Here is a 13453-nt window from a genome sequence, read left to right on the forward strand (position 1 = left end):
ATAGAGACTTCGGCTTGTAACTATACTCTAATTACTATTTTGAAAATTATAACGCGTTAAATTACTCCGTTACTAAAAAAGTAATCAAATTACAGTAACGCGTTACTAAGTAATCCGTTACTGCCCAACACTGTTCTTAACACACTTAAGTATACTTTTAAAAGGTTTTTGGAACAATTATTGGACATTTTATTTTAACACAATTTAAATCATTATGTTTTAATAATCTTTTGTTGTGCTTAAATAAGTACACTTATTTTTTTTTAAAGATTTATTTTTGGCGGGTTTTTTTTTTTATGTCTTTTATTTAGATAGGAGAGTAGGTCGACAGGAATCGAAGTGGGTGAGAGAGAGAGGGGGGTGGGATCGGGAAAGGTCCACGAGCCGGGACTCGAACTCGGGACGCCCGAAGCGCAAAGGCGCTACATGTCGTGCATGTTTCAATAGATATGATAGATATGATATATTTTAGTTCACCATATGCTTCTCAGTTCATTCAGCAGTACACTTTAACTAAATTTCCTAAATTTCAAATTGAAATAATGATGTAATTACATTAAAAAACATACTTAAGTTCAACTAATTGCATTTAATATTAATCTAAACTATAATATATTTTCATTTAATTGTATGTAACATTCAAGTAAATGTCCAAAAAAACATTTCTTTTAAAGTAATAAGTATGCGGAAGTGTTTCAATAGATATGATATGACAAGTATATTTTAGTTCACCATATGCTTCTCAGTTCATTCAGCAGTACACTTTAACTAAATTTCAAAGATACACAATTGAAATAATGATGTAATTACATTAAAAAACATACTTAAGTTCAACTAATTGCATTTAATATTAATCTAAACTATAATATATTTTCATTTAATTGTATGTAACATTCAAGTAAATGTCCAAAAAAACATTTCTTTTAAAGTAATAAGTATGCCGAAGTTGCCGAAGTGTTTACAAGGGTATTTACAAATTTTGTTATAAAATAAGGCTGTTCCTGTGATGAACTAAATGAACTAAATCACTTCACACTGTCTAAAATGTACCATTATACTATGTCATGGAAAGTGGAAAAACAAAAGACATCAGTTGTGACAGAGGCCCCACATGCATTGTCTGTCAAGTCATGGTACTGTGAGTAAGATCATTTACGACATAAAAACAGGCACGATATGACAAGTTTCCAGCAACACAATCAGAATATTTTTGATGTTCAATTATGAGGAGCAGGATTAAGGACCAATGATATTTCTCTGTGGGCGGGGCCATCCCACACAATGCCACAGAAATAGGAACCAAGCAACCAAGAAAATATTGTGTCACTTGTTGCTTGTTAGGACAAAAGAATCTGAATTACACAATGCACAGTCTATCAAGACAAGGAGAAGCTGAATACTCTATAATTATCCTAAAATATGAAATGAAATGGACACAGAGTGAGCAGTTTACTTTTAGGATTGTTGTAGAAGATGCAGTTGTTGGCGCAGGTATCAGGATGGCTGTCCCAGAAAGTGTCTCCACAGCAGCACAGAGGAGGGAGTTCAACATTATCCTTCTCCAGCTTCTTTTTCATTAGAGCCTGCATGGCCTCAATGTACCTGTCACAGAATCATCACACACCACGACAGCTCTTTACATAATAGAGACTTCGGCTTGTAACTATACTCTAATTACTATTTTGAAAATTATAACGCGTTAAATTACTCCGTTACTAAAAAAGTAATCAAATTACAGTAACGCGTTACTAAGTAATCCGTTACTGCCCAACACTGTTCTTAACACACTTAAGTATACTTTTAAAAGGTTTTTGGAACAATTATTGGACATTTTATTTTAACACAATTTAAATCATTATGTTTTAATAATCTTTTGTTGTGCTTAAATAAGTACACTTATTTTTTTTTAAAGATTTATTTTTGGCGGGTTTTTTTTTTTATGTCTTTTATTTAGATAGGAGAGTAGGTCGACAGGAATCGAAGTGGGTGAGAGAGAGAGGGGGGTGGGATCGGGAAAGGTCCACGAGCCGGGACTCGAACTCAGGACGCCCGAAGCGCAAAGGCACTACATGTCGGCGCGCTGAGTACTTTAAGTACTTCACTCTAAAAAAAATGCTGGGTTGTTTCAACCCAATTTTGGGTCAAATATGGACTAACCCAACCGTTGGGTTAAATTTTTAAATATAAGTTTTAAATATTTTTTTTTGTTGTTGGGTTAGTCCATATTTGACCCAAAGTTGGGTTGAAACAACCCAGCATTTTAGAGAGTTGATTAACTGTAGTGTGTTATTCAGTATTACAATTAAAGTTAATATATTTTAAATGTACTAAACTTCATTACAAATATGTAATTACAAATATATTTAAATAAGTAACATGCATGTTTCAATAGATATGATATGACAAGTATATTTTAGTTCACCATATGCTTCTCAGTTCATTCAGCAGTACACTTTAACTAAATTTCAAAGATACACAATTGAAATAATGATGTAATTACATTAAAAAACATACTTAAGTTCAACTAATTGCATTTAATATTAATCTAAACTATAATATATTTTCATTTAATTGTATGTAACATTCAAGTAAATGTCCAAAAAAACATTTCTTTTAAAGTAATAAGTATGCCGAAGTGTACTTCTTTTTTACAAGGGTATTTACAAATTTTGTTATAAAATAAGGCTGTTCCTGTGATGAACTAAATCCAGGATTAAACTTCACACTGTCTAAAATGTACCATTATACTATGTCATGGAAAGTGGAAAAACAAAAGACATCAGTTGTGACAGAGGCCCCACATGCATTGTCTGTCAAGTCATGGTACTGTGAGTAAGATCATTTACGACATAAAAACAGGCACGATATGACAAGTTTCCAGCAACACAATCAGAATATTTTTGATGTTCAATTATGAGGAGCAGGATTAAGGACCAATGATATTTCTCTGTGGGCGGGGCCATCCCACACAATGCCACAGAAATAGGAACCAAGCAACCAAGAAAATATTGTGTCACTTGTTGCTTGTTAGGACAAAAGAATCTGAATTACACAATGCACAGTCTATCAAGACAAGGAGAAGCTGAATACTCTATAATTATCCTAAAATATGAAATGAAATGGACACAGAGTGAGCAGTTTACCTTTAGGATTGTTGTAGAAGATGCAGTTGTTGGCGCAGGTATCAGGATGGCTGTCCCAGAAAGTGTCTCCACAGCAGCACAGAGGAGGGAGTTCAACATTATCCTTCTCCAGCTTCTTTTTCATTAGAGCCTGCATGGCCTCAATGTACCTGTCACAGAATCATCACACACCACGACAGCTCTTTACATATGATTAGAACACTATTCAGATCTACTGAATGTAAAACAATAGATGTTATGGTGTATTTATGTTTTGTTTATGGTTATGTACACTACTTTGTTTATGTTGTGATGTACACTACCATTCAAACATTTGAAAAGGAACGGAAAGTACGTGTGGCCAAGTATGGAGACCCATACTCAGAATTGTGCTCTGCATTTCACCCATCCAAGTGCACACACACAGCAGTGAGTAGTGAACAAACATTGAGACTCGAACCCGCAACCTTTGGGTTACAAGTCCGACTCTCTAACCATTAGGCCACAACTGATCCCCACGACAGATGTGGGATCAGTAAGATGTTTCTTTAAAGAAATTAATACTTTTATTCAGCAAGGAAGCATTAAATTGATCAAAAGTGACAGTAAAGACATTTATAATGTTACAAAAGATTTGTATTTGAATTGCACGTTGTTCTTTTGAACTTTCTATTGATCAAAGAATCCTGAAAAAAATGTATCAAGGATAATAATAAATGTTTCTACAGCAGTAAATCAACATATTTAATATGTTGATTTACTGCCGAAGAAACATTTATTATATACATATATTATATTATTAGATTAATTTTTGAAGGATCATGTGACACTGAAGACTAGAGTAATGACTGCTAAAAATTCAGCTTTGCCATCACAGGAATAAATGAAAGCAATAAGCCCCAAGAAGCCGTAGTTTACAGTGAATTTATAACAGCTAAGGGGCTTTGTTACGACGCAAAGCGGAGTGCCTAAAACCCCCTTAGCTGTTATAAATTCACTGTAAACCACAGCTTCACGGGGGAATCAGTTCAAGAAATTGGTTGCCAAGCAACAGACAAACGTAAACAAATGTGTATGTTTGTAGAGTAAAGAGTAATTAACAGCTTCGAACGCGGCTCAGCCAATCAGAACCAAGCACCGGAACTCTCCGTTTTATAAAATGATCATAAATCATTCACTTTGCATAACTGTGCATACGTACAGTGGACAAAATATAAATAATTAAAACACTTATAATGCATGCCGTTTCATTGATGCAGTCTTAGTACTTATGTGTTATTGCATCAAAAATCAGATTTATTTATTTTACCACCCCAAACTTTTAGTGTATTTATGGTTATAATGAACATACTCATAACAAGATAAACAAGATAACTTATTGGCAGTATGTACCGTTTGCTTTCTTTGATGCTCTTTGTTTTCTCTCGTCTCTCTACCTTCTCTGCTGCCTCCTCCTCATCAAGCCTCAATTGCTCCAAAATCAAATACTCCCTCTCAGCCATGTCTTTTCTTTCTTCCTCCTGCTGTCGCTGCCTCTCCATCTTCTTCTCCTCCGCTTTCCTGAGTTGTTCTTTTTCATTCTTAATCCTACACACAGAAAAAAGTTCTCCGAGTTTATAAAAGAAAGTATAAAGCGCAACATGAAGTCTTTTGTGTTCTTGGACAACTTAATAAAAGAAAAATGATGTGTGGTTACTTGCTTCAACAGTACAAAAAATGCATTTAGGCTTAATGACAGATTACCAAAATAAACTAAAACAAAACAACTTTTTTGTAAATATTTAAAAAAATATATTATACATTTAAAAAGAATGTTTAATGTTTACGTTAAATTAATTGTAGATAATATGTGCACATACATATAAATTAAGTTTAAAATATTTTATTTTTAACTAAATTCTATATCATATCTAAATTCTATATATATATATATACCTATAAAGGGTATACATTTTGATGTGTTTTTTCCTGGGAATCAAACCCTTGAATTTAGCATTGCAAGTGTCATGCTCTACCAGTTGAGTTATAGGAAAATCCATAATAGATAGGAAGTTTAAAATATGTGTATTTGTTATGGGAGTGACATTTTTGAGTAATATTCATGTCTTTTTTATATTGGTCTTTGTGTCGAAGACCTAGCAATCATTCTAACAGTCTTATTTTTAGTCCAGTTTTATCATTATTTTACAGTAACTAGTCAGTCATGTAAACTATTTACTGTAGCCTGACTACAGCAGAGAAACCAAAAGAGAAGTGAGCAACCATCATGCGGAAAGGTATGCAAATAGACATCTTTTTTAGTAGCAGTGAAATAAAGAACGTAAATGTGATGCTGTTGTAGAGAAGATACTTGTAAACATGTGGTGAGATTTGACCTTGCAGTTCTCTTCAGATGTTTCCTGTGCCTTTGGTGCTCCTTCACTTGCTCTCGCTCAATGTCCATGAAGTGCCGTCGATACATGAGGAACTGAGACTGCCTCTGAAACAACACAGTTAGCACTTTGAAGAAAACAATATTTTTTGGCAAGAAGAGAGATTACACCGAAATCAAAACAAAAAAAAGTTTGGGGTCAGCTGTTTTTTTGGAAATATAAATAATAAATTTATTCAGCGAACTATAAATAATACATTTATTCATGCATTAAATTGATCAAAAGTGACATATTTTATTTAACATTCAAAATAATTTATACATTTATTACATCTATTCAACAATCAAATAATTTCTATTTTAAATAAATGCTCTTTTCTTCATCAAAGAATCCTGAAAAAACTATATCATGGTTTCCATAAAAATATTATGCAGCACACCGAAAATTTTTCAACAATGAAAATGAGGAAATGTTTCTTGCGCACCAAATCAGCATATGGTTTTTTTTATTTTGAAATACATAGTAAAATATTTAAATTGTAATAATATTTCACAATATTACTGTTTTTAACATATTTTTTGATCACATAAATGCAGCTTTGGTAAGCATAAGAGGCTTCTTTTAAAAACATTTTTAAAAATCCAAAACGTTTGAATGGTAATGTACATATGAATTATGTTTTTCAGTTTAATATGCTTACAGTCAGATATTTACTTTCATTGCTGCAAATATTAAATGATCTCCATTGATCTCCCTAATAAAAAGAGCCACCATTCTAAATAAAGCATGATTCCCTACCTGCCTCTTCAGCTCCTCCTGATGGTCATGAGGCCAAAGCACTTGGGAAGCTCTGTAGTCAGTTGTGAAGGAAACAGTGTCTGGCTCATGTGGCTCATATACCTGCAGAGACACCAACATGTACAGTATTAATGTGACGTGACATGTGGCCAAGTATGGTGACCCATTGCATTTATCCCATCCTAAGTGCACACACACAGCAGTGAACACACACACACCGTGAACACACACCCGGACCACTGGGCAGCCATTATGCCATTTATTTGGGGGTTCGGTGCCTTGCTCAAGGGCACCTCAGTTGTGGTATTGAAGGTGGGAGAGAGCGCTGTACATTCACTCCCCCCACCTACAATCCCTGCCGGTACGAGACTCGAAAGAAGCTGAATACTCTATAATTATCCTAAAATATGAAATGAAATGGACACAGAGTGAGCAGTTTACCTTTAGGATTGTTGTAGAAGATGCAGTTGTTGGCGCAGGTATCAGGATGGCTGTCCCAGAAAGTGTCTCCACAGCAGCACAGAGGAGGGAGTTCAACATTATCCTTCTCCAGCTTCTTTTTCATTAGAGCCTGCATGGCCTCAATGTACCTGTCACAGAATCATCACACACCACGACAGCTCTTTACATATGATTAGAACACTATTCAGATCTACTGAATGTAAAACAATAGATGTTATGGTGTATTTATGTTTTGTTTATGGTTATGTACACTACTTTGTTTATGTTGTGATGTACACTACCATTCAAACATTTGAAAAGGAACGGAAAGTACGTGTGGCCAAGTATGGAGACCCATACTCAGAATTGTGCTCTGCATTTCACCCATCCAAGTGCACACACACAGCAGTGAGTAGTGAACAAACATTGAGACTCGAACCCGCAACCTTTGGGTTACAAGTCCGACTCTCTAACCATTAGGCCACAACTGATCCCCACGACAGATGTGGGATCAGTAAGATGTTTCTTTAAAGAAATTAATACTTTTATTCAGCAAGGAAGCATTAAATTGATCAAAAGTGACAGTAAAGACATTTATAATGTTACAAAAGATTTGTATTTGAATTGCACGTTGTTCTTTTGAACTTTCTATTGATCAAAGAATCCTGAAAAAAATGTATCAAGGATAATAATAAATGTTTCTACAGCAGTAAATCAACATATTTAATATGTTGATTTACTGCCGAAGAAACATTTATTATATACATATATTATATTATTAGATTAATTTTTGAAGGATCATGTGACACTGAAGACTAGAGTAATGACTGCTAAAAATTCAGCTTTGCCATCACAGGAATAAATGAAAGCAATAAGCCCCAAGAAGCCGTAGTTTACAGTGAATTTATAACAGCTAAGGGGCGTTGTAAAACCCCATTAGCTGTTATAAATTCACTGTAAACCACGGCTTCACGGGGCTTATTGCTTTTATAAAATGGTTATTCCATATATGTAGTAAGGTTTCACAAAATAAAACAGAGCAAATAAAGTGTAATGATATTAATAAAAACAGTATTCTTCCACCAAACAATGTAGTTCCTCGGAATCAGTTGTGGTTGCAAGAAATTGGTTGCCAAGCAACAGACAAACGTAAACAAATGTGTATGTTTGTAGAGTAATTTACAACAGCTTCGAACGTGGCTCAACCAGTCAGAATCAAGGACTGGAACTATCCGTTTTATAATACATTTTAAAATAGAAAACAGTTAGATTTTAATTTAATAATATTTTACAATGTTATTGTTTTTACTGTATTTGTGAACAAATAAATGAAGTCTTGGTGCACATAAGAGATTTATTAATTTTTTTTAAGTTACCACCCCAAACTTTTAGTGTATTTATGGTTATAATGAACATACTCATAACAAGATAACTTGTGCCATATATTGGCAGTATGTACCGTTTGCTTTCTTTGATGCTCTTTGTTTTCTCTCGTCTCTCTACCTTCTCTGCTGCCTCCTCCTCATCAAGCCTCAATTGCTCCAAAATCAAATACTCCCTCTCAGCCATGTCTTTTCTTTCTTCCTCCTGCTGTCGCTGCCTCTCCATCTTCTTCTCCTCCGCTTTCCTGAGTTGTTCTTTTTCATTCTTAATGCTACACAGAAAAACGTTCTCTGAGTTTATAAAAGAAAGTATAATATAAAGTGCAACATGAAGTCTTTTGTGTTCTTGGACAACTTAATGAAAGAAAAAGTATTGGTGGTTACGTGCCTCAATAGTACACTTCACTTAAGCTTAAGGACAGGTTACTTTAAATTACATTTAAATTAATTGTACATAATATGTGCACATACTTATAAATTAAGTTTGAAACAATTTATTTTTTTTAGCTAATTCTATATCATCAATAAAGGGTAAACATTTTAACATGTGTCTTTTCCTGGGAATCCAACCCTTGAATTTCATATTGCTATCGTCATGCTCTACCAGTTGAGTTACAGGAAAAAGTATAATAGTTAGGAACTTAAAACTATGTGTACTTGTTATGGGAGTGACATTTTTAATTAAAAGTCATGCCTTTTTTATATTGGTCTTTGTGACAAAGACCTAGCAATTATTCTAACAGTCTTATTTTTTGTCCATTATTATCATTATTTTACAGTAACTAGTCAGTCATGTAAACTATTTACTGTAGCCTGACTACAGCAGAGAAACCAAAAGAGAAGTGAGCAACCATCATGCGGAAAGGTATGCAAATAGACATCTTTTTTAGTAGCAGTGAAATAAAGAACGTAAATGTGATGCTGTTGTAGAGAAGATACTTGTAAACATGTGGTGAGGTTTGACCTTGCAGTTCTCTTCAGATGTTTCCTGTGCCTTCGGTGCTCCTTCACTTGCTCTCGCTCAATGTCCATGAAGTGCCGTCGATACATGAGGAACTGAGACTGCCTCTGAAACAACACAGTTAGCACTTTGAAGAAAACAATATTTTTTGGCAAGAAGAGAGATTACACCGAAATCAAAACAAAAAAAAGTTTGGGGTCAGCTGTTTTTTTGGAAATATAAATAATAAATTTATTCAGCGAACTATAAATAATACATTTATTCATGCATTAAATTGATCAAAAGTGACATATTTTATTTAACATTCAAAATAATTTATACATTTATTACATCTATTCAACAATCAAATAATTTCTATTTTAAATAAATGCTCTTTTCTTCATCAAAGAATCCTGAAAAAACTATATCATGGTTTCCATAAAAATATTATGCAGCACACCGAAAATTTTTCAACAATGAAAATGAGGAAATGTTTCTTGCGCACCAAATCAGCATATGGTTTTTTTTATTTTGAAATACATAGTAAAATATTTAAATTGTAATAATATTTCACAATATTACTGTTTTTAACATATTTTTTGATCACATAAATGCAGCTTTGGTAAGCATAAGAGGCTTCTTTTAAAAACATTTTTAAAAATCCAAAACGTTTGAATGGTAATGTACATATGAATTATGTTTTTCAGTTTAATATGCTTACAGTCAGATATTTACTTTCATTGCTGCAAATATTAAATGATCTCCATTGATCTCCCTAATAAAAAGAGCCACCATTCTAAATAAAGCATGATTCCCTACCTGCCTCTTCAGCTCCTCCTGATGGTCATGAGGCCAAAGCACTTGGGAAGCTCTGTAGTCAGTTGTGAAGGAAACAGTGTCTGGCTCATCTGGCTCATATACCTGCAGAGACACCAACATGTACAGTATTAATGTGACGTGACATGTGGCCAAGTATGGTGACCCATTGCATTTATCCCATCCTAAGTGCACACACACAGCAGTGAACACACACACACCGTGAACACACACCCGGACCACTGGGCAGCCATTATGCCATTTATTTGGGGGTTCGGTGCCTTGCTCAAGGGCACCTCAGTTGTGGTATTGAAGGTGGGAGAGAGCGCTGTACATTCACTCCCCCCACCTACAATCCCTGCCGGTACGAGACTCGAAGTACATTCACTCCCCCCACCTACAATCCCTGCCGGTACGAAACTCGAACCCGCAACATTTGGGTTATGAGTCCGACTCTCTAACCATTAGGCCACAACTTCCCTGAATGAATATAAAAGGCATTGTGTTACATTATGTAATATCATAATTTGTTGAAAATGTCATAAATGTAATTGGGTATGCTCAAACAGCGCTGATTCAGAAAGTATCTAATTATTCTGAAGCAGCCACTTAAACAAGGAGCTGCATAAGCTATATGTAAAACCATCAGTCAGTTTTTTACATGGTTTAAAGAGGAATGTTTAAGGGATGTTTTAGGAAGGATTCCTCATAAAGGATGATAATATTTGTGTCATCTTAAAGATTGACAACCCTTGATTTTTTTTTTAAATGAACATAACACACAAAAGAAACAAAATCTAATGTTGTTCTCACAAATCTCAGAAACGTTGCAAAATACTGGTTCTTCCACAGAAGCACTTATTGAATTGTACAGTAGCAGCCAGGTCACTTGTAAGCAAAGCCTTGCTTTCCAGTGTATTGATAAAAACCTGTGCAGTTATTTATTTTTTTTACACTGTATGTCTAATGAATGTGGGTGCGCCATACGAGACTATATTTAAGGCCACACAAGATCTTCTTACCATATCGTTCTGAAAAGTTACAGTCTTGCTTCTGTGGCGATGCAAATCAAGAGGTTGATCATGTTGCCCCAACAGCATCTCATCTTCCACTTCAACATCCTGCTTGTATTCCTCTCCTCCATAATTTGTACCTTCAGTATCCTTCTGATCTCTCCAAGTGTGTGATTCAGGTTTCTGTACATAACAAAAAGTGAAGATATTAATACTGCAACACTGAACGTTCAGGTCTCAGAAATGACCCAAATGCATCATGCATGACTCACATCTCTAGCTGGGGATAGTTTCCATCTCCCACCAGGTAGCTGTGAGAGTTCATCACCCTCTTGCACTGTCTGACGAGCGGCTAGTCTGTGTCTCACCTGCTTCCTGACTTTACTGACCTAGACAAACGTAAAGAAACTCACCCTTACAGCTACATTCTGCCAAATCACAAGAGCAAAATGATCCACGTAGATGTATAAGGATCATGCTCTGTAAATACCCGTATATTATGTGTATGGTGATGTGAAGAAACAGCCTCCGTCCCCCGAGCGCTGACACAGCAAGAGCTGGGACTGCAGATTGCTCGCTCCCCATGTGTCCAGGAAGGGAATAAATTGGTTTGAGGTGTAAGACGAGGGGCTGCTTTGCTGGTTAGTTGCGATACTTTGCTCTCACACTCAACCTGAAGATAGTGTTCACACAAATAACTTTTTGATTGTGGGTATTTAAGCATTTGTTAGGACAAATTTGGACTTTTCACTGCCATGTAAACTTGCAAGTAAAGCAAAACCAGTCCCTTTTTTAAGAATAAGGTGACATGACTTGCATACAGCCATTCAGACAAACTTATGGTTGTTGTAGCAATAAAATACTAAAGGCATTTTCCACAAATATTTTGTGTTTAAAACTAGCTACTCTCATACCATGTACACTGCCGTCTGGGTCAAACGTTTTTGCAAAAATTAATACTTTTATCAATGTTGATATTAACTAAACTAAAACTATTAAAAATACTTTTCAATATATGAAATTAAAGTAAAAATAAAACACATATTAGATGAAACCCTTCCAATTGCCATGGCAATATAATAAAAATCTGAAGTACTAAAATAGAAATAAATTATAATTAAAGGTAAATAGAAATATATAAACAAACTAATAAAAATGATAAAAGCACATTAAAAATTACTCAAATTAAAGTACAATAAAAATAAAACTGAAAATGTAAAAATGAAAGCTAATTAAAAATATTAATAAATGCTGTAATAGTATATAAATAATATTAAAATAACACTGACTTGTTGATGTTGATCAAAAATGACAGTAAAAACATTTATAATGTTACAAAATATTTTTTAAAAATACTAAAAAAAAGTATGCTGGTTTCCCCCCCGAAAAAATTGTGAGCAGCACAACTTTTTTCAACTTGATAATAATAAAAAAATATTTCTTGAGCATTAATCAGCATATTAGAATTAATGTTATATGCTGAAGACTGGAGTAATGATGCTGAAAATTCAGCTTTGTCATCACAGAAACAAATTACATTCTAAAATATATTAAGATAGAAGACAGTTATATAAAATTTTAATAATATTTCACAATATTACTGTTTTTGAACAAATGAATGCAGCTTTGGTGAGCATACTATACTTTATACACAAACATTTAAAAAAATCTTAGACACCAAACTTTTGAACAGCAGTGTAAAGTTTATGCTAGATAATAGCTTATTTAACATAATTAATAGATCTATTTCCAAAGAGCACAGGATTTGTATGTTTTCTTACTGTCTCATATGATTTCAGTAGCTGCTGTTGTTTGCGCAGACGGGCCTGCTGCGACACACGTTCACGAACTGAATCCTGAAATCGGCGCAGACTCTCCTCTTTCTCTCGTCGGGTCTCCTCCAGAAACTCTTCTGTGAGCAAAGCCCGGACCTTCCTCACACACACACACACACACACACACAAAAACTTCATTAGGCCTTGCCCATTAGCTTGCTCTCTCTCTCTTTCTCTCTCTCTTTCTTTTTTTCTCTGGTGGAAAGCTTGTGCCGAGAGTCGTCATTTGCCAAAAAAGCCATAAAAAAAAAAACATAATTACAGGAAGAAAATCAAAGAGATTGGCCCTCTTCTGAGAGAAAGACCTCCATTCTGACATTCCCATTGAAAAGATAAAAGCTCTTTCCAATCTAGCATTATATCACATACAATGCATACAAGACCCTATCATCTCCCTCGCTCCGTTTTTGCATTCCAACTGTAATGCTAAAACTTACTGCAACTTCAAAAGAAAACTACTTATTATCTGTGTGAATTGAATTCATTTTTTTACCTGGACCTTGGCATAAACATGCACACACACACACACACACACACACACACAGGGTTACATGTAAGGGACATGTGTGGCTATGAATCCTTATAGCTGTCTTCATCAGGTACCCATTAGTAGGAACATCATTCTCAAGAGGTCATTTTATTTGAGTGTATTTATGTGGGTTTGCAATGTGTGTAACCCTAATTTGGGATATATCTAAAAAAAAAAAAAAAGCTTAAAAATAAATAATATATAT

The 13453-nt window shown here is 34.5% G+C and overlaps 1 protein-coding gene across 2 annotated transcripts in view; it reads right to left on the bottom strand.

Annotated features, from left to right (window-relative positions):
- Positions 1-13453, bottom strand: part of LOC107664306 (coiled-coil domain-containing protein 15) — a 17039-nt gene that overhangs the window by 1268 nt on the left and 2318 nt on the right. The window contains exons 2-9 of one of the 2 annotated variants that reach the window (XM_016454834.1): positions 12666-12815; positions 11375-11557; positions 11157-11273; positions 10894-11067; positions 9875-9976; positions 9080-9183; positions 4515-4709; positions 3144-3292 (exon numbers count right to left, since the gene is read on the bottom strand). In XM_016454834.1, coding sequence (XP_016310320.1) covers positions 3144-3292; positions 4515-4709; positions 9080-9183; positions 9875-9976; positions 10894-11067; positions 11157-11273; positions 11375-11557; positions 12666-12815 — 1174 coding nt within the window. Of the gene's footprint in view, positions 1-3143; positions 3293-4514; positions 4710-6733; positions 6883-8192; positions 8388-9079; positions 9184-9874; positions 9977-10893; positions 11068-11156; positions 11274-11374; positions 11558-12665; positions 12816-13453 lie in introns of both variants that reach the window. The other variant, XM_016454833.1, reaches the window with a different exon arrangement.

The sequence above is a fragment of the Sinocyclocheilus anshuiensis genome, unplaced genomic scaffold (genome assembly GCF_001515605.1).
Source record: "Sinocyclocheilus anshuiensis isolate Anshui unplaced genomic scaffold, SAMN03320099.WGS_v1.1 scaffold339, whole genome shotgun sequence".
In the NCBI taxonomy this organism is placed as follows: Eukaryota; Metazoa; Chordata; class Actinopteri; order Cypriniformes; family Cyprinidae; genus Sinocyclocheilus; species Sinocyclocheilus anshuiensis.